The 22313-nt window shown below is 40.9% G+C and overlaps 1 protein-coding gene across 2 annotated transcripts in view; it reads left to right on the forward strand.

The window, feature by feature from the left end:
* LOC127569242 (peptide chain release factor 1, mitochondrial-like) overlaps window positions 1-22313 on the forward strand; it is a 43530-nt gene that overhangs the window by 13187 nt on the left and 8030 nt on the right. For both annotated transcript variants that reach the window (XM_052013684.1, XM_052013683.1), the window contains exons 7-8: window positions 8971-9088; window positions 21040-21176. In XM_052013684.1, the coding sequence (XP_051869644.1) occupies window positions 8971-9088; window positions 21040-21176 (255 nt within the window). The remainder of the gene's footprint in view (window positions 1-8970; window positions 9089-21039; window positions 21177-22313) is intronic.

Consider the following 22313-nt stretch of genomic DNA (forward strand, 5'->3'; position numbering starts at 1 on the left):
TTTTACAACCTCAAGCTTGTTCTGACCTTCAATAAGATCATGCCTGGTCTGTGGCCTTCCCATATTTATTCCCAACCTTTCCCCATATCCCCAAATACCCCCTGGTTATCAAAAATCTCGTTAATTTTACTTTAAAATGAGTAATTGCGGGTTGTGGAAGAGAAGGCCAAATTTCTACCATTCACTGCATCCTAATTTCAAACTTGTTATAATACTTTCACAAGGTTCCCTTATTCCATATTTGCAAAACTAAGTGAAATATTTTCTTTCTATGTACTCTGTCAATTTCTTTAATATCTTTAAAGTTCCAATCCTAGATTCCATAGTCACTTGTAATTTAACCTTTGGAATCCAGTAGTCTGTTAAATCACTGCTCTTACTCCAAGGCTAATATGTCCTCCTCAAGCTGTAGATGTGCACAATCGCTCACAATAGTCCAGATGTGGCCTAACCAGGCTAGGTATAGTGGTAGCATAATTTATGTCCTCTCATTTGCCAGTTTGTATTTGTAAAGGCTAGTTTTTTTGATTATTCTGTGTACATTCCCAGGAAATGTTAATTTGAATGGATCCCCATCTCCCCACCCAAGCCTCTCTGGATATTCACTATGTATAGCTTCTTACCAGCTCTGTGTATCCTTAATTGGTTCCATATTCATAGAGTCATAGAGAGATACATCACGGAACCAGGCCCTTCAGCCTACTGTCCGTGCCAACCACCAACCACACATTTTTACACACTAATCCAACCCCATCCATTTTATTCTCATCATGTTCCTGTCAACATCCCCATCCCCACAGATTCTACCACTCGTGGGGCAATTTACTGTGGCCAATTGACCTATCAACCAGCACATTTTCGAGTTGTGGGAAGCAACTGGAGCACCTGGGGGGGAAACCCACGCAGTCACATTGAGATCATATAAACTCCACACAGACAGCACCCAAGGTTAGGATTGAACTTGGGTCGCTGAAGCTGTGAGGCAGCGGCTCTATCACTATGCTGCTCCAATTCTCTATGTTGAAAGCCATTTGCCATAATAATGCTCCTTTGCATAATTTATTTACATCTTTCTAATTTAATGCTTCAATCTACATTGCTTAGAATATTTGAGTCATTAGCAAACTTAGATATGCAGCTTTCTACCCCTTCATCACATTTATAAATGTGGTGAATGATTATGGCTCCCAATGCATTCGTACAAACCTCAGCAATTACATCTTGCAAACTTGAGTAACTGCATGTTCTGCTGACTGTCACCTGCTGCTCAGCTAACTTCCCAGTCAACCTTCAACTTTACTGACAGTCTTTGTGGGGTACTTTATCTAACATCTTCAGAAAGTACCCACAAATAACATCCATGGATGTTCACAACTTGTCACCTCTTCAAAAAATTTAGTCAGCCTTATGGTTATTATTCATCCTTATTGGCTGATTACTTGAAAATTTTCAAGGTGTTCAGTCACTCTATCCTTTATTATAATATCCTGACAACTGATGTTAATTCCTTGCTTTCTGCTTCTCATCTTACTTAAATACTGGCATGGCATGCAAAAGCCTGAATCAAGGGATGTTTAGAAAATTAGAGTTAAGGGCATTTGCAATGGTTTCAATATCCTTTTAAAAACCTTCAATGAAAGATGCCTGTCCCTGTGTGTTTGTCATCCTTTGGTGACATTATTTCGTCATCATCGTTACTTTGCTGACATTAATTTTGACCAGAATCTGTCCTCGATTCAATATTAATGTTCAGGCTGCAATTTTTTTTTCTGTGTAAGTACTAATACAAAGTAAACAGAATTTCTGTCAGAGGTTACAGTCAGCCTATAACAATGTGTGATTTATTCTGATATCTGAGCCAACTACTTCCTGAGCCTGCCTTCAGTCACAGCTGTGCTGTACACTTGTGCCACTAGCTGGGGTCTGTATCAAACTTGTGTCTCTCAAGCACCATATTTAAATAGCTGGAGACAGGTGAGACTGCAAATGCTGGAATCTGGAGCAAAAAACAATGTTGGAGAAGTCAGTGGGTCAGGCAGCATCTGTAGAGGGAAATGGATAGTCAAAGAAGTCCCAGATGAAGGGTTTCAACCCGAAACGTCAACTATCCATTTCCCTCTACAGATGTTGCCTGACCAGCTGAAGTCCTCCAGCATTTCTTTTGCTCCATATTTGCTCCATAGCTGTCAGATGTATTCAACTAAAGCACGACAATCTAATCATTGAGGTCATCTCAATACAGTGAAAGCTGACAAACATTTTATGTTTTGAAGCCATGCTGAGAATCAGCCCTTTTTAAGTTAGTATGTCTCTTTAGGGACACAGGTCCTGATATTTTTTAACTCTCACCTACTAGTTTTGTTTTATTCATTCAAGGGACCTGGGCTTCACCAGCTGAACCAGCATTTAATTACCCTTGAAAAGGTGGTGGTGAGCTGCCTCCTGAACCCCTGCAGTCCTTGACATATAGGTATATCCACAATGCTGTTAGGGATTTTGACCCAGTGACAGTGAAGGAATGGCAATATGTCATTTACTTCCTTTGTACTTTACAGGGTAGACAGAACAGTTATTGCCATTGTCGTTTCCAGTGCTTAAGTTGATTCCAGATGATTCATCCTGTTTTGTTTCTTTGTAGCTTTCTAGTAGTTTATTACAACTGAATGGCTTGTTAGGCCATTTCAGAGTGCAGTTAAGTGTCCACCACATTGTTGTGGGTCTGGGGTCATGTATAGGTCAGACCAGGATCATGTAGGTCAGACCTGGTCAGGGTCAGACCAGGATGGCAGATTTTCATGGCCATTATTAGACTTTTTAATTCCAGAATTTGAATGCGAATTTATCACCATCTGCCATGATGGGATTCGATCCCTGTTCCGCCATCCCCCTGGGTGTCTAGATTATTTATCCAGTCATAATACCACTGCATTGCCTCTCTAAGCTTCTCCTGAAAGCACGTACCACCAGGCTCAAGGACAGCTTCTATCCTGCTGTTATCAGACTATTGAACGGTTCACTAGTATGATAAGATGGACTCTTGACCTCACAACCTACCTCGTTATGACCTTGCACCTTATTGTCTACCTGTACTGCACTTTCTCTGTAGCTGTGCCACCTTATTCTACATTCTGTAATCTTTTGCCTTGTACTACCTCAATGCACTGTGTAATGAATTGATCTGTATGAATGGTATGCAAGACAAGTTTTTCACTGTATCTCGGTACGTGACAATAATATTCCAATTCCCTCTAGAGTGTTTAAAATACTCCCCAAGTACCTCCCCAAGTGGTTTTCACCTCAATATTATGCAAAATTTAATTATGCTGATAGTTAGACATTGATGAGTTATATAATTATCATTTTTTGGATGTCATCTTTTTGGACAATTTTTGCTAATCTTGTTTACTTTCACATAAGTAAATGAAGTAGGAGCAAGAGAAGGCTGTTGAGCCTGTTACACTATTCAGTAAGATCACAACTGATCTGATTGTAACTTAAATTCCACATTCCTGCCTGCCCTAGTAACCCTTCACCCCTTTGCACATCAACAATATATTTAACTTTGCCTTTAAAATATTCAAAGGTTCTGCTTTCGCTGCCATTTGAAGAAGAGTCCTAAAGACTCTCAGTCTTCTGAGAGAAAAAAAATTCATCTCATCTCTGTCATAAATCTGAACTCTCATTTTTATATACTGAGCACTAGTTCTAGATTTTCCCACAAGGGGAAACATCCACTCTGCCACACTTATATTACTTTTTTCACTTGCACTCTTCTAAACAAGATCAACCTGTTCCACATTTCCTTAGAAGCAACCTGTCAACCCCCAGGTATCAATCTAGTGAACCTTCTCTGAACTGCTTCCAATGCATTTACATCTTTCCCTAAATGAGAAGACCAATACTGTATGCAGTGCTCCAGATGTGGTTTCACCAACGCTCTATACAACTACAGCTCAACCTCCCTACTTTTGTATTCAGTTCCTCTAACAGTAAATGATATCATTCTACCATAATAGCCAGTTGTCGTGGTGCATGTAGGTACCAATGATGTAAGAGAAAAAGCAGATGAGGTCCTACACACCGAATTTAGGGAGCTAGGAGACAGTTTAAAAAGTAGGACCTCAAAGGTAATAATCTCAGGATTACTACCTGTGTAACATGTTAGTCAGAGTAGGAATAGCAGCATAGTTAGGATGAATATGTGCCTTGAGCAGTGGTGCAGGATGGAGGGTTTTAGATTCCTGGGGCTTTGGAACCAGTTATGGGGGAGGTGGGACCAGTACAAACCAGGTGGTCTACACCTGGGCAGGACTGGGATCAATGTCCTAGGGGGATTGTTTGCTAGTGCTGTTGGGGAGGGTTTAAACTAATTTGGCAGGGGGATGGGAATTCATGCAGAAAGACAGAGGGAAGCAAAGCAGAGACCAGAGCAAAACTTTGAAAAGTCAGAGTGGAGTACAGAAAAGTCAAACACAAAGGTTACTAGATTCTAAAAGAATAATGAGTGTAAGGGCACTTTATCTGAATGCCTGTAGTATTCAAAACAAGGTCAGTGAACTTGTGGCACAAATCAGTACAAAGGGATATGATTTAGTGGCCGTTACAGAAAAGTGGTTGCAGGGTGGAGATGAGTGGGAATTAAATATCCAAGGGTATCAGGTAATACGGAAGGATAAGCAGGAAGATAAGGGAGGTGGGGTAGTGCTCTTAATTAAGAATGAGATCAGGGCGATAGTGAGAGACGATATAAGATCTAAGGAGCAGAATGTTGAGTCCATCTGGGTAGAGATTAGGAATAGTAAAGGGAAAAAAAATCATGGGTGGGGGTTGTCTATAGGCCACCAAATAAAAACATTAGAGTGGCCCAGGTAATAAACCAAGAAATATTTGATGCATGTAGGAATGGAATGGCAGTTGTCATGGGGACTTTAACTTCCACATAGATTGGGTGAATCAAGTTGGTCGAGGCAGTCTTGAAGAGGACTTCATAGAATGCTATCACTATGCATTCTACGAAGTCTTCTTCAACAGTATGTTAATGAACCTACAATAAACATCTTCAACAGCATGTTAATGAACCTGCAAGGGAAAATACTATTTTAGATCTGATCCTGTGCAATGAGACAAGTAAAATTAACAATCTTGTAGTGAGGGAAACTCTTGGAAAGAGTGATCATAGTATGACTGAACTTCTCATACAAATGGAGGGTGCAATAGTTCGATCTAAAACCAGTGTATTATGTCTAAACAAGGGAGACTACAACAGGATGAGGGAGGAGTTGCCTAGCATAGACTGGGAACACAGACTATATGGTGGGACAGTTGAGGAACAGTGGAAGACTTTCAAAGAGATTTTTCACGGTGCTCAGCAAAAGTATATTCCAGTTAAAAGCAAGGACAGTAAGGGTGGGGAGAGCCAGCCTTGAAATAAAAGAAGGCATCAAGCTAAAAGCTCATGCATAGAAAGTCGCCAAGGGTAGTGGGAAACTGGAAGATTGGGAAAACTTTAAAAGACAACAAAGAACCACTGAGCAAGCAATAAGGAAAGGGAAGATAGATTACGAAAGTAAACTAGCACAAAATATCATAACAGTTAGTAATTTTTTTAATAATTATATAAGGTGGACAGGGCTGGCTAAAGTGAACATAGGTCCCTTGGAAGGTGAGAAGGGGGAATTAATATTGAGTAATGTGGAAATGGCCAAAGCCTTGAACAACTATCTTGTGTCGGTCTTCACAGTGGAGGACACTTCTAACATGCCAAAGAGAGATGTTATGGATGCAATGGGAGGTGAGGACCTTGATACAATTGCTGTCGCTAAAGAGGTAGTGATGAGCAAACTAGTGGGCCTAAAGGTAGACTAGTCCCCTAGTCCTGATGGGATGCATCACAGGGCACTGAAAGAAATGGCAGAAGTTATAGTAGACGTGTTTGTGATAATTTACCAAAGTTCTCTGGACTCTGGGCAGGTCCTGGTGGGTTGGAAGACAGTGAATTTCAAGCCACTGTTTAAAAAAGGATGTAGGCAAAAGGCAGGTAACTAGAGGCCAGTTAGCTTAACGTCTGTAGTCAGGAAAATGCTATCATTAGGGAAGAAATAGCGAGACATCTGGATAGAAGTGGTTCCATCAGGCAGACACAGCATGAATTCAGCAAGGGCAGGTCCCGTTTGACAAACTTATTGGAGTTCTTTGAGGATATAATGAGCGCAGTGGATTGAGGGGAACAGGTGGATGTTGTATACTTGGATTTCCAGAAGATGTTCGATAAGGTGCCACATAAAAGACTTATCCATAAGATAAGGATGCATAGAGTTAGGGGTAATGTATTAGCATGGATAGAGGATTGGTTAACCAATAGAAGGCAGAGAGTTGGGATAGATGGGTGTTTCTCTGGTTGGCAATCAGTGGTGAGCGGGGTGCCGCAGGGGTCAGCGCTGGGCCCGCAACTTTTCACAATATAGATTAACTATCTGGAAGAAGGGACCGAGTATAGCGTATCTAAGTTTACCGATGACATTAAATTGAGTGGAAAAGCAAATTTTGCAGAGGATGCGGAGAGTCTGCAGAGAGATATAGATAGGTTAAGTGAGTGGGCCAAGATCTGGCAGATGGAGTACAATGTTGGTAAATGTGAGGTCATCCACTTTGGAAGGAAAAATAGTTCAGATTATTATTTAAATGGTGAAAGATTGCAGCATGCTGTTGTGCAGAGGGACTTGAGAGGGCTTGTGCATGAATCGTAAAAGGTTAGTTTGCAGGTGCAACAGGTTATCAAAAAGGCAAATGGAATGTTGGTGGTCTTTGCTAGAGGGATTGAATTTAAGAGCATGGAGGTTATGCTGCAACTGTACAGGGTACTGGTGAGGCCGCACCTGGAGCACTGTGTGCAGTTCTGGTCTCCTTACTTAAGGGAAAATATACTGGCTTCAGAGGCGGTGCAGAGGAGGTTCACCAGGTTGATTCTGGAGATGAGGGGGTTAGTCTATGAGGAGAGATTGAATCACTTGGGACTATACTTGCTGGAATTCAGAAGAATGAGAGTGGGTCTTATAGAAACATATAAAATAATGAAAGGGATAGGTAAGGTAGAGAGAGGCAGGAAGGTTGTTTCCATTGGTAGGTGAGACTAGAACTAGGGGACATAACCTCAAGATTCGGGGGAATAGATTTTGAACGGAGATGAGGAATAACTGCTTTTCCCAGAGAGTAGTGAATCTGTGGAATTCTCTGCCCAGGGAAGCAGTAGAGGTTACCTCATTAAATATATTTAAGACATAGTTAGATTTTTGCATAGTAGGGGAATTAAGGGTTATGGGGAAAAGACAGGTAGGTGGATCCAAGTCCACAGCCAGCTCAGCCATGATCTTATTGAATGGCAAAGCAGGCTCAACAGGCCAGATGGCCTTCTCCTGCTCCTCTTTCTTATGTTCATTCTGTTAGCCATCCTAGCTATTTCTTGTACCTGCGTAGCAGTCTTTTAAGAACCATGTACTAAGACACGAGAACCCTCTGCATCTTAGAGCACTGCAATCTCCCACCATTTAGTTAATATTTTTTTTAATTTTTAGGTCAACATGGACAATTTCACATTTTCCCATGTTCCCAATTTGCCAGATCTTTGCCCATGTATCTACCAATAATATACCTATATTCCTCTGTAGCTTCCTTATGTCTTTGTCACAAGTTACTCTCCTATGTGTCTTTGTGTCAACAGAAAAGTTAGCAACGATTCCTTTGGTGCCTTCACCCTTGCCATTTATATTAATTGTAAAATGTTGAGGCCCCAGCACCTGAGGCACACTAATCATAATATCTTTCCAATCAGAAAGAAAACAGTAATGCCTACACCCTGTTCCCTGTTAGCCAGCCGATCTTCTGACCACACTGATATGTTCCTTCCAACACAGTGAGCTTTTATTTTCAACAGTAGCCTTCTGGAAATCTATGGGAAGGAAAAACAATTATTTTTGTGACTCATAAATCTGGATCCCTGAGAAATTCAGGAGTACTTTAATAGTTATCCCCTTTTTTCCAGCCTCCCTATACTTTCCCTGCTCTTTTTGAATGCTTCCTCTTCCAAACTAGGAACATAGAACATAGAACATTACAGCACAGTACAGGTCCTTTGGCCCACAATGTTGTGCCAACATTTTATCCTGCTCTAAGATCTATCTAACTCTTCCCTCCCACATAGCCCTCCATTTCTCTATCATTCATGTGTCTATCTAAGAGTCTCCTAAATGTCCCTAAAGTATCTCCCCCCACAACCTCTGCTGGCAGTGTGTTCCATGCATCCACCACTCTCTGTGTAAAAAAAAACTTACCACTGACATTCCCCCTTATATCTTCCTCCAATCACCTTAAAATTATGCCCCCTCATGTTAGCCATTGTCGCCCTGGGAAAAAGTCTCTGACTGTCCACTTGATCTATGCCTCTTATCATCTTGTACACCTACCAAGTCACCTCTCATCCTCCTTCTCTCTAAAGAGGAAAGCCCTAGCTCACTCAATCCATCCTCATGAGACATGATCTCCAATCCAGGCAGCATCCTGGTAAATCTCCTCTATACTCTCTCTAAAGCTTCCACATCCTTCCTATAATGAGGCAACCAGAATTGAACACAAGTGTGGTCTAACCAGAGTTCTATAGAGCTGCAACATCACCACGCAGCTCTTGAACTCAGTTCCCGGACTAATGAAGACTGACACACCATACCCTATCGACCTGAAAGGCAACCTTGAGGGATCTATAGATGTGGACCCCAAGATCCCTCTATTCCTCCACAGATCCTGCAGCCTCAGATTCTTCTAAGTGCGAAATTTCTACCATGACACTGACCACCTGCTCCTGACAATTCAGTCATTTAGTTTAAAATATGGGGTACTTTTAAACTTATGTAAAAGGTGAACTGTTAGCTGTGTTTACTTGGAAACTTCAAATAGCTAATGGTCTACTCTCTGTATTAGGTAGACATTAAAGTAGATGTCAACGATCTAAAGATTGATACATTTCGAGCCAAAGGAGCGGGGGGACAGCATGTAAACACGACAGACAGTGCAGTGAGGATCGTCCATATTCCAACAGGTGAGTCGATGTGTGTTTTCCTTTACAACGCTGTTTTTTCTGGGTACGAATGTTTTCCAATCTAAGACAGAATCTGTACCAAAGCTTCACAGCTTTGAAATTGTTAACGACTTTTACGCAGAATGATTTGAAAGCAAGTTATATTGAAGTAGTAAATTTGTGGATTCTCATAGGTTAGCATTTACCTCAGAGACAACAAGATCAGATTCTGAAGACATAGTCAAATTGGTCTGTTGCTCTTAAATTCAGTCAAGATCTAATTGACTGATTGGCCCTGATAATTACAGGGAGGCAACAAAATAATCCAAAAAAACTGTCAAGAGAGTTGTCAGTCAATTGCCACCTGATCAGCTTGGCAATCAGCCAAATTGCCACGTTAATCAAGTGGGGGAATCAGCATCGGAAGGCTGTGGCCCAGGGCTTGAGGATGGCCCGCAACAATGTTTAGGACTTGGTTTGGAGAAGATGGAGCAGACGTCCGCCAGTTTGGAGGGATGAGGGGATCATCCAGAATTGGCCAGAGGGAGAGTAAAGCCATAGTCTGGAGGACTGTGTTCCTTCTAGCTCACTAGGAATATTGAATGAGGCATTTAGTTTGCTGAGCATGAAGGTCTGCTCAATATTTTACTACTAGGTTTCCTAATTACTGGCAAATATTGGCTTGCTTCCACTCCAGTTCCATGGTTGATGTATTTGGATAATTGACAGTGAAGAAGGAGCTTCCAGCAAGGCACTGTGTGCTAGAAGCACACGGAGGCCATACACAAACAGCAGAAGGAGTGCACGGCATCTCAAAAGAAACCACCTACTTGCCCCATCAAGCACCACCTGTGGAGACCCTGTGGCTCCAGATAAGGTTCTTCAATCACCTCAGTCTGAACCGGACTGGAAACAAGTTATCTTTGGTCCTGAGGGGTTGACTGAGAAGACAACCCTATCTCCACCCTATCACTGACCTTTGCCCTTTTCTCAAAAACTTAAAGTTTATTTACTCCAAAATACAAACTGCATCTCAAACTTTGCCAATGATGCAAATATTGTAAGAGTGTAGATAGGTGTGTTATATTACAGTGATATATGTAGATTAAGTAAATGGGCAAAATTGTGGCATATAATTTCAGTTTTCTCGAGGTGAAAAACTGGAAGTAGTGGTTGTCCAAAAAGTCTGAAGGAAGTAAGCATTCATTTAAAATTAAAATCATTTAAAATTTTCTGGAGAGTCACTGCTGGCCGTTAGTGGAGTAACAGCTATTTGCTGCTGCTCTCACTATATTTAACTTCTTCAACCCAGTTTGAAATCCTTCTCTTTCATCCTCAGTAGCAAATTTAAATGTGATTTTATCTCATTATAAATACAAGGCGTGCTAAGGCTATGAAAACCACTAAGGAAGATGTTCCTCCTGCAACTCTGGAAACTATTTTTGAGCAGCTTCAACAGCTTAATTCCAAGTTCAACTCTATTCAAAGAATCCTGGAAGATCATGAAGGATGAATTAAAGTGAATGAAGACTCTCTTTCGGTTTTGGATGGGAAAATTGATGACTTACAGAACCTTTGTAAAAAGCAAGCCAAAGATAATGAAAAATTAAAGCAGAAGGTTATTGACTTAGAAAACAGGAGTAGAAGATGCAATCTCCGAATTCTTGGCTTAACAGAAAAGTCTGAAGGTAGTCAACCTACGAAATTCTTTGCAAAACTTTTGACTCAGTTATTCCCTGATATTCTAGAATCTTTGCCAAAGATTGATCGAGCACACAGATCACCCTCTTTTAAACTCCCTACGCAAGTCAAACCCAGATCAATCATCATCTCTCTCCATGATTTTCAAACTAAGGAGCTTCTAATTCATGAAGCACATTGAAGGGGAATGATTGACTATCAAGATTGTCAGATCAGAATCGTTGAAGATTACTCACCCGAGGTTACGAAGGAACAGGTTAAATTTAAAAAGGTCATGTCGGATCTGTATCAGAAAGGTTACAAACCATCTCTCCGTTACCCTGCAAGACTCAGAATTATACTGAAAAATGGTTTGAAGAAATGGTTTCAGTCGCCCGCAGAAGCCCAGTTTTTTCTGGAAACTCCCAACAATGATTTCACTCTCCACTCTATGAACATATTCTGTTTTTTATTTTTTTTTGGTAACCACTTACTAATACTTTGGATGCTTATGTTTTTTGATTTTTTTTCAATCTTTTTTTTTAATCGTTTTTTCAAATACATTTTGAAATAAGGACACTTGTTTTTTTACATTTGTAACTTTTTTTTAACGCATTGTTATTGACTGGTTTGGAATTTTACTAACCTTGAAAGTTATTGACCAGAGATAGTTTGGGTTAATCTGTCTTTAGGTAGGTGCCAGCTGTGTCTTTGCTGGCTTGTTGTCTTTGGGTGGTGGGAGGGGGTGGGTTTCTTCCTGGGAAGCTGTTTTGGGCTGTCAGCCAAAGCTGTTGCTCAGTTACCTTATCTGGTACTCCACTGGAGTACATTTTGATAGTACATTTCAGTATGGTTTGTTCATTACTCTCTTTTTACCTTCATTTAAACAATATTATAATGGATCGGGTTATTAATTTACTTAGTTTCAATGTGAAAGGCTTAAATCACCCTATGAAGTGAAATAAGATTTTTGCCTATATTAAAAAAACTCAAAGCCGCTATTATCTTTTTACAAGAAACTCATATTCGTAGCTGTGACATTTCATGTTTTTTTTATCGATGGTATGGTCTCCAATTTCATTCTTCTTTTCAAGCTAAACCTAGGGGTTTTCAATTTTAATAGATGAAACAGTTTCATTTGATCAACATAAGGTAATAACTGATACTAATGGTCGTTTTGTTACAGTATCAGGGAAAATAGATAATAGACCAATGGTATTGGCTAATATTTATGCTCCAAATATGGATGACCCAGGATTTTTTGAATGATTTTTTTCACTTCTACCAGTTTTGAATCTTTACTCTCTGGTGTTAGGAGGAGACTTTAATTGCTGGTTATATCCCAAACTAGATAGGTCATCTACTAAATTAGCTGCTCCTAATAAATCAACTTTATTTCTTCAATAATTTTTAATGAAAACTGGTGTCATTGACGCCTGGCGCTTTTTACATCCAGAAGATAAGGAATATTCTTTTTTCTCTCATGTTCACCATACATATTCCAAGATTGGCTATATTTTTTATTGATAATCAAATGATTCCATCAGTTCGATCCTGTGACTATAAAGAGATTGTTCTTTCAGATCATGCTCCCGTGCTTCTATCTTTAAATCTCCCTGGGCTCCCTCAGACAAACAGATTTTGGTGTTTTAACCTAACTTTGCTGTCTGATAAAGACTTTTTAAAATTTATGGAGAAACAAATTACTCTTTTTAAAGACAATACGTCAGAAGAGATTTCTAGTCTTATCGTATGGGACACTTTTAAAGCCTTTATTAGAGGACAAATTACTTCTTATACAGCAAGCATTAGGAAAAAAGTTAACAGAGAGAGAGCCGATTTAGTTAATCAGCTAAAAGTATTAGATCAAAAATATGCTTTAGATCCAGATCCGGCTTTATATAACAAGCGAATTGAAATTAAAACTAAATATGATCTTCTTTTAACATATCCAATTGAAAGTCAACTTTTAAAAGATAAAAGTCAATTTTATATTCATGGAGATAAAACAGGTAAATTAAAACCAATTAAAAATCTCCAGAGCTAGACGGCAAATTAAAGAAATTTGTAAAGCTAATGGTGAGAGGACAACTGATCCTTTAGAAATAAATGATACTTTTAGAGAATTTTATTTTAAACTTTATAGTTCTAATTTTCCTAAAGATGATACTGTAATGAATAAATTCTTTGACCAATTAAACGTTCCTATACTTTCTACTGATAACCAAAAACAGTTGGATCAATCTATTACATATAAGGAAATCACCGAGGGTGTACGATCTTTACACTCAGGAAAGACTCTGGGTCCTGATGGATTTCCTGGAGAATTTTATAAGGCCTTTTTCTCTTTGCTTATACCTCATTTATGTGCTGTTTTTTCAGATTCTTTTAAATTGGGTAGATTACCACAATCTTTTTATGAAGCCTCTATTTCACTCATTCTTAAGAGAAACAAGAACCCAACGGAATGTGCTCCATACAGACCAATTTCGTTACTTAATGTGGATGTTAAAATTTTATCCAAAGTTCTGGCTCGTAGATTGGAAAACATTTTACTTTAAATTATATCTGACAATCAGACTGGTTTTATTAAAAATCGATATTCTCATTTTAATATTTGTCATTTATTGAATATTATGTATTCTCCCTCTAAGGAAATATCAGAATGTGTGATATCTCTGGATGCTGAGAAGGCCTTTGATCGGATTGAATGGAATTACTTATTTAAAACTTTAGAAAAATTTAACTTTGGGCCCGATTTTATCCCCTTCTGCTCGAGTTCTTATTAACTTTCAAAATTCTAAATCTTCTAAACTTCAATGTGGAACCAGACAGGGGTGTCCTTTGAGCCTTTTGCTCTTTGATTTGGCCTTAGAACCTTTGGCTATTTCTCTCCGAGAATCTAGAGATATCGTTGGTATCTCCAGAAGAGGTATTAACCATAAAGTTTCGTTATATGCTGATGATTTATTACTTTTTATATCTAATGTTGAAGCCTCGTTACCTCCTATGCTTTCTTTACTTTCTTGTTTTAGTCAGTTTTCAGGATACAAATTGAACTTACCCAAGAGCGAACTTTTTCCTTTGAATAACCTGGTACCACTTGATATTGACATTCCTTTTAAAATTGTAAGAAATCATTTTACCTATCTGGGGGTATCAGTTACAAAAAACTATAAACATTTATTTAAAGAAAATTTTCTCACCCTACTGTATTATGTGAAAAGGGTTTTATGAAGTTGGTCACCCCTCTCTATATCATTGATTGGCCGAATTAATTCTATTAAAATGAATATTTTACCTAAATTCATATACAGGAAGTCCCCGATTTACAAACGCCCGACTTACGAACGCCCATACTTACGAACCGACCACGAAGGTTGGTTTGTAAGTGGGCCCGGCCCCCGATCCTACCACAGCGGCGGTACACCTTCTTTGGCCCAACCCCGGGCCAAGTGCACATGTGCGGCCGGGGAACCCTGGGCCAAGTGTGTACATGTGGCTGGGGCCATGCACGGCCGCGATCCCCGGCCCAAGTGCACATGCGCAGCCGCGATCCCCGGCTCAAGTGGGTTACAAACAGTCTCAAAAACGGAACTCGTTCATAACCCGGGGACTTCCTGTATCTATTTCAGGCTTTACCTGTTTTTATTCCTAAGTCTTTCTTTGACTCTCTTGATTCAATTATATCTTCCTACATATGGAATAACAAACATCCTAGACTAAATAAAGTTCACCTTCAGAAGGTTAAAAAGAACGGAGGTTTAGCCTTACCTAATTTTAGGTTTTATCACTGGGCAGTCAATATACGAAATCTTACGTTTTGGTTACATTACATTAATCAAGAGGTTTGTCCAGTATGGGTTTCTTAAGAAGCTAACTCTTTTAAAAAATTTTCTATTATTTCTCTGCTTGGTTCTTCACTTCCTTTATCATTAAATAAACTAACAGATAATTTAGTAGTTAAACACGCTTTGAGGATTTGGTTACAATTTAGAAAATATTTTGGTTTATTGAGTCTTTCTTTGTCCAGTCCCATTTTCTCTAATTATTTTTTCAAACCTTCTATGACTGATGTAGTTTTTAAGGAGTGGGACAAATCGGGTATTACTCATTTTAGAACCATAGAACAATACAGCACAATACAGGCCCTTCAGCCCACAATGTTGTGCCACCCTTCAAACCACACCTAAGACTATCTAACCCCTTCCTTCCACATATCCCTCTAACTTAACTTCCTCCATATGCTTATCTAACAATCTCTTGAACTTGTCCAATGTATCAGCCTCCTCCACCACCCCAGGCAGCGCATTCCATGCACCAACCACTCTCTGGGTGAAAAATCTGCCTCTGATGTCTCCCTTGAACTTCCCACCCAATACCTTAAAGCTATGTCCTCTTGTTTTGAGCATTGGCTCCCTGGGAAAGAGGCGCTGGCTGTCTACTCTATCCATTCCTCTCACTATGTTGTATGCCTCTCTCATGTCTCCCCTCATCCTCCCTCTCTCCAGTGAGTAAAGCCCTAGCTCCTTTAGTCTCTCCTCATAATCCATACTCTCTAATCCAGGCAGCATCCTGGTAAATCTCCTCTGCACCCTCTCCAACACCTCCACATCCTTCCTATAATGAGGTGACCAGAACTGGACACAGTACTCTAAGTGTGGCCTAAGCAGTGTTTTGTAAAGCTGCATCATTACTTTGCGGCTCTTAAACTCGATCCCACGACTTATGAAAGCTAACATCCCACAAGCTTTCTTAACTACCCTATCTACCTGCGAGGCAACTTTCAGTGATCTGTGGGTATGAACCCCCAGATCCCTCTGCTCCTCTACACTGCCCAGAATCCTGCCATTTACCTTGTATTCCGCCTTGGAGTTTGTCCTTCCAAAGTGTACTACCTCACACTTATCTGGATTGAACTCCATCTGCCACTTGTCAGCCCAGCTCTGTATCCCATCGATATCCCTTTGCAAGCTTCTACAGCCCTCCACACTATCCACAACACCACCGATCTTTGTGTCATCTGCAAACTTGCTAACCCAGCCTTCCACTCCCTCATCTAAGTCGTTAATAAATATCACAAAAAGTAGAGGTCCCAGAAGCGATCCCTGCGGGACACCACTAATCACAGCCCTCCATTCCGAATGCACTCCCTCCATCACAACCCTCTGCTTTCCACAGGCAAGCCAATTTTGAATCCAGACGGCCAAGCTTCCCCGGATCCCTTGGCTTCTGACCTTCTGAAGAAGCCTACTGTGCGGAACCTTGTCAAACGCCGTATTAAAATCCATGTAGACCACATCTACTGCACTACCCTCATCAATCTTCCTGGTCACCTCCTCAAAGAACCCTGTCAGGCTTGTGAGGCAAGATCTTCCCTTCACAAAGCCATGCTGGCTGTCCCTAATCAGTCCAGGTTTCTCCAAATGCTCATAGATCCTATCTCTTAGAATCCTTTCCAACAGCTTACCCACCACAGACGTAAGGCTCACCGGTCTGTAATTCCCTGGACTATCCCTACTACCTTTTCTGAATAAGGGGACAACATTCGCCACCCTCCAATCCTCCGGTACCATCCCCATTGACAACGAGGACTCAAAGATCCTAACCAACGGTTCAGCAATCTCCTCCCTCGCCTCACGAAGCAGCCTGGGGAATATTCCGTCAGGCCCCGGGGACTTAACCTGTCCTAATATTTTCTAACAACTCCAACACATCCTCTCTTAATATCTACATACTCTAGAACATTACCCTCACCTACACTGTTCTCAGCATCATCAAGACCCCTCTCCTTGGTGAATACTGAAGAGAAGTATTCATTGAAAACCTCACCCACTTGCACAGCTTCCAGGCACATCCTCCAACCTTTGTCTTTAATTGGACCTACCTTTACCCTAGCCATCCTTCTGCTCTTTATGTACGAGAAAAAAGCCTTGGGATTCTCCTTAACCCTACTCGCCAAAGCCTTTTCATGTCCCCTTCTCACTCTCCTCAGCCCTTTCTTAAGCTCCTTCCTTGCTACTCTGTATTCCTCACGAGCCCTGTCTGACACCTTATGTATGCTGCCTTCTTCTTCCTAACTAGTTGTTCCACTTCTCTCGTCACCCACGGTTCTTTCACCCTACCATTCCTTCTCTGCCTCACCGGGACAAATTTATCCCTAACATCCTGCAAAAGATCCCTGAACATCGACCACATCTCCATAGTACATTTCCCTTCAAAAATGTCAGCCCAATTTACACTCCCAAGTTCTCGCCTTATAGCCTCATAATTCACCTTCCCCCAATTAAATATCTTCCCGTCCTCTTTGCTCCTGTCCCTGTCCATGACAATTCTAAAGGTTATGGAGCAATGATCACTGTCCCCCAAATGCTCACCCACCGATAGATCTGTCACCTGACCCAGTTCATTACCTAAAACTAGATCTAATATGACATTCCCTCTAGTCGGCCTGTCAACATACTGCATCAGGAATCTGTCCTGGACACACTTAAACAAACTGCGCCCTGTCTAAACCTTTGGCACTAAGTAGGTGCCAATCAATATTTGGATAGTTGAAGTCTCCCATTATAATAACCCTGTTATTTTCGCATCTCTCCAAAACTGCCTCCCAATCTACTCCTCAGTATCCCTACTGCTACCGGGGGGCCTATAGAATACTCCCAGGAGGGTAACTGCCCCTTTCTTATTCCTAACTTCCACCCATATTGACTCTAGAGAGGATCCTTCTACATTAGCTACCCTTTCTGCAGCTGTAACTATGTCCCTGACCGGTATCGCCACCCCTCCTCCTCTTCTCCCCCCCTCCCTATCCCTTTTAAAACACTGAAAACCAGGAATATTCAATATTCATTCCTGTCCCAATGTCAGCCATGTGTCTGTAGTAGCCACAATATCATAGTCCCATATACTTATCCAAGCTCTCAGTTCATCTCCCTTATTCCTGATGCTTCTGGCATTCAAGTAAATGCACTTTAGCCCATCCACCTTACTACTTTTGTAGCCTGTACTCTGCTTCTCCTTCCTCAAAGCCTCTCTACCTGTCAGATCTGACTTTTCCCCATCCCCTTCTTCCTCTGACCTACTCCTCCGGTTCCCTTCCCCCTTGCAATCTAGTTTAAACCCTCCTGAACCACCCTAGCAAACCTGGCCGCAAGGATATTGGCCCCCCTCAAGTTCGGGTGTAACCCATTCTCTCTGTAGAGGTCCCACCTTCCCCAGAAGAGATCCCAATGATCCAAAAATCTAAAACCCTCCCTCCTGCACTAGCTTCTCAGCCACGCATTTACCTGCCATCTCCTCCTATTCCTACCTTCACTGTCGCCTGGCTCTGGCAGCAATCCCGAGATTGCTACCCTTGAGGTCCTGTCCTCAGCCTTCTGCCTAGCTCACTAAACTCACTTTTCAGGACCCGATCCCCCTTCCCACCTATGTCATTGGTACCAATATGAACCACAACTTCTGGCTGTTCTCCCTCCCACTCTAGAATCCTGTGGACCCGATCAGTGACATCCCGGACCCTGGCACCTGGGAGGCAACAAACCATCCGGGATTCATGCTCACTGCCACAGAACCTCCTATCTGTTTCCCTGACTATCGAGTCCCCTATCACTACTGCCTTCCTCTTCTCCTCCCTTCCTTTCTGAGCAGCAGGACCGGTCCCAGTGCCACAGACCTGGCTACTGCTGCTAGGCCCCAGCAGGTCATCTCCCTCAACAGTCTCCAAAGCAGAAAACGTGTTACTGAGGGGAACAGCCTCCGGGGTCCTCTGCTCTCTCTGCCTGTTTGTTTTCTTCTTCCTTTTCCCTCCCCTGACAGTCACCATTCTACCTACTTCCTGGACTCCAGAATTACCTCCTGTAAGGGGGTGACCGTCTCCTTATGTACAGTATCTACAAAACTCTCCCGCTCCCTGATGCTGCACAGTGTTTGAAGCTGTAACTCCAGCTCATCGATTTTGAGCCAAAGTTCCTCCAGCCTCAAGCACTTACTGCAGATGTGGCCATTGTGGACAGCAGCAAGGTCCACGAGTTCCCACATCAAGCAGCTGCAGGATACCACCATGTCCTCCATCTGAACTAATTCCTTTTTTTTCCCCCTAGTTTTTCCTACTTAAATATTTATCACAGGTAACAGGTAAACCTTGCCTTTACCTACCTACCAGCTACTCACCTGCCTTGCCCCTTTACGCCGAAGCCCCTTAAGCCAAAGCCCAACCACTCTGTTCCCTCTCACTCCACTGCCTGCTCCGACGCTGCCCGCTGGATATGGTCGTTCGCTTTTTAAACTGCCCGCAGCGCGCCTGCGCAGTCCAGCCCCCACTCTTCCTGACTAAAACTTACAGAAACACTTAAAAAAGAACCTTATCTAACCCTAATAATCACAGCCCTATTAAAAACTAGCCCTTATAATTAAAACCCTATTAAAAAATAGATAAAAAAAAGTAAAACATCTGCTCCAAAGTCTTCCGAACCGAAACCCATGAAGCCTCCGAAGTTGTTTTTTTTTCTCCCTGCTTTTTAAAATACCCGCGCCGCACCTGCGCAGTCCAGCCCCCACTCTTCCCGATTAAAACTTATAGAAACACTTAAAAAAGAACCTTATAAAAACCTAACCCTAATAATCACAATCTATTAAAAACCCTGTTCAGGATCTGTTTGCTGGAGGAAACCTTTCTTCGTTCGAACAATTGTCTTCCAAGTATAATTTACTAAAAACTCATTTTTTCCGATATTTACAAATTAGAGACTTTCTTCGATCTCAATTACATTCTTTTCCTATGAGTCCTGATAAAAATTTATTAGATGTAATTTTTAATTTGAAGCCTTTTCACGATGGTTATTATAGGTTATTAATGATAGGTTATTAGGAATGAGTAAGGTGCCACTAGATGAAGTTAAAAATGCTTGGGAAGAAGATTTGTGGATGTCAATTTCTGAGGAAATTTGGAATGAAATTTTTAAATTGGTTAATACTTCGTCATTATGCGCCCGTCATTCTCTCCTTCAATTTAAAGTGGTCCATGGAGCTCACTTGTCTAAAGATAAATTATCCCGTTTTTATTCCGATATATCTCCTTACTGTGACAAATGCAATAACAGAGAGGCTTTTTTAATTCACATGTTCTGGACCTGTAAGAGTCTTAAAAAATATTGGACAGGGGTGTTTCAAACTTTCTCTGTGCTTTTTAAAATAAATTTTAAACTTAATCCTCTGACTGCATTATTTGGGATTGTTGGAGAAAAAGATATAACTTTGAAGGCTTCTGATACACATTCTGGCTTTTATTTCTCTTATAGCCAGGAGGGCTGTGTTGCTTAAATGGAAGGAAGTTACTCCGCCTACTCATGCTCAATGGTTACGGGATGTTATGTCATACCTGAATCTAGAGAAGATCTGTTGTTCAATTCTTGAATCTAACTTAGACTTTCAAACCCTGTGGGGACCTTTTTTGAATTATTTTCAAAACCTTTGATGTGGTGACTAAACTACAGACATTGGCTGATATTATTAGGTTTCAAGGGTTTATTCTTGTCTTCTCTTTTATCAAACAGCTTCGGTTTTGGTAGTGGGGGTAGATTTTTTTTATAATAAAAATATTCCAATTTTTTCTTTATTAACTATTACATGTGATTATTAATTTAGAGTATTGTGATCTTAAGTATGATTTAACACAATGTATTCAGTAGTATTTTTATCCTTTTTTTGATGCATGTACTCTGAATTTTTTTCATGGATTTAATAAAAATATTGTGAAAGAAAATTTTCTGGAGTGAGATGGATAGCAATCAAGACACTCTCGGAATGCTGGCTTTTACATATACAGACTGGAGCACATGGTAGAAATTACGCCACAGCTGTGCATAGCACTTGTTAGACCACATCTGGAACATTGTGAGCAATTCTGGACACCACAGCTTGAAGATATATTGGCCTGGAGCAAGTGCAGATTTACCAGAATGACGCTTGGACTCCACTTGCAAGGAATGATTACAGAGAGGGTTGGTGTTTTCAAGATATTAAAGAAATTGATACAATATATATATAAAGAGAAAATAATTGCCATAGATGTGGGAATCTGGAATTAGGGACCATGATCAAAATATTAGGATCTGATCTTTCAGAAGTAAGAGATCATCAACCTGAAGCATTAATTCTGCTTCTCTCTCCACAGATGTTGCCTAACCTGCTGAGTGCTTCCAGCATTTTCAGTTCTTATTTCTGGAAGGATGTGTATTGTTTCAGATACAAGATTATTGCAGATTATCGTTAATGTATCCAAACTTTTCTAGGTTTAACAATAGAATGTCAACAGCACCGATCACAGTTAGAAAACAAAAAGCTGGCCATGCGCACATTGAAAGCAAAATTGTACCAGGGGGTTGCAGATAAAGAACTGGAGAAGAGGCAGAGTACCCGGAAACTGCAGGTAACAGTTCACAAAGAACAATTTCAGTCTCGCCTGTTTTCAATGTAACTCAGGTTTATCGTTTCCTAAAATCAGGGGAGAGGTGGTGAGAATGTGGGGAGAACAAAAATAGGATTGCTGTAGGATTAGTGTAAATGGATGGTTGCTAGTTGGTGCAGACAGAGGGCCAAAGGGCCTGTTTCTGTGCTGTATCTCTCTAAAATCTGGCACTCTCAGTTCACCAGTATTCTGATCCATGATTCCATCAGCTAAATGTAAGAACAGGGACACAAGAGTAGGAAGAGGCAATATGGCCCTCTGAACTTGCTCCACCATGCAGGTCTATGGTTGATCTGATCCTTAGCCTCAGCACCTCCTTATTGATCAATCCCGCTAACCCATGTTTTTCCAGTATTCTCGACTATAAAAACACTTAATGACACAACATTTACATACCTCCAGGGTAGAATATTCCAAAGATACACAAGCCTCTGAGAAAGAATTTCTTTTCATCTCAGTCTTGTGGTCAACCCTCTATCCTGATTCTCTTTATGATTGCTGGTTCTAGAAGAGGCAGAGCTATCCAACATGTCAAGTCCCTCAGAATTTTATATGTTTAAATGACATCACCTCTCATTCTTCCTTCCATCCAGTCCACCTTCACGGTGCGTCGCTTCAGGAAGGCTAGTAGTATCATCAAGGATGCCTGCCACTCTGGCCATTCTCTTTTCTCTCTTCTACCTTCTGGGAGAAGATACAGGAGCTTGAAAGACCAGACAACCAGACTCAAGAACGGTTTCTTCCCCACTGCTATCAGACTCCTGAACCAATCACCTCTTTCACATCGGCTTCCCGGTGGTGCTGCCACATTCTCAGACTCTTAATTCTACCTGTCTATTATTCTGTTATAGTCACTTCAGCATTTCTTTTTGCACTACTTCAAATTGCACTACTGTCTTTGCACCATTCTGCTGTTTTGTGCTTGTGATTGTATTTATTGTTGTATTTATTACTGTTTACTCTGTGAGCTTCATGTGAACAAGGAATTTCATTGCACCCTGGTGTATATGACAATAATCTAATCTAATCTAATCCAACTCCAGAAAGTATAACCGCATTCTGCTGAATCATTCCTCATATTTAAATGCCCTCATCCCA

The sequence above is a fragment of the Pristis pectinata genome, chromosome 4 (assembly GCF_009764475.1).
Source record: "Pristis pectinata isolate sPriPec2 chromosome 4, sPriPec2.1.pri, whole genome shotgun sequence".
In the NCBI taxonomy this organism is placed as follows: domain Eukaryota; kingdom Metazoa; phylum Chordata; class Chondrichthyes; order Rhinopristiformes; family Pristidae; genus Pristis; species Pristis pectinata.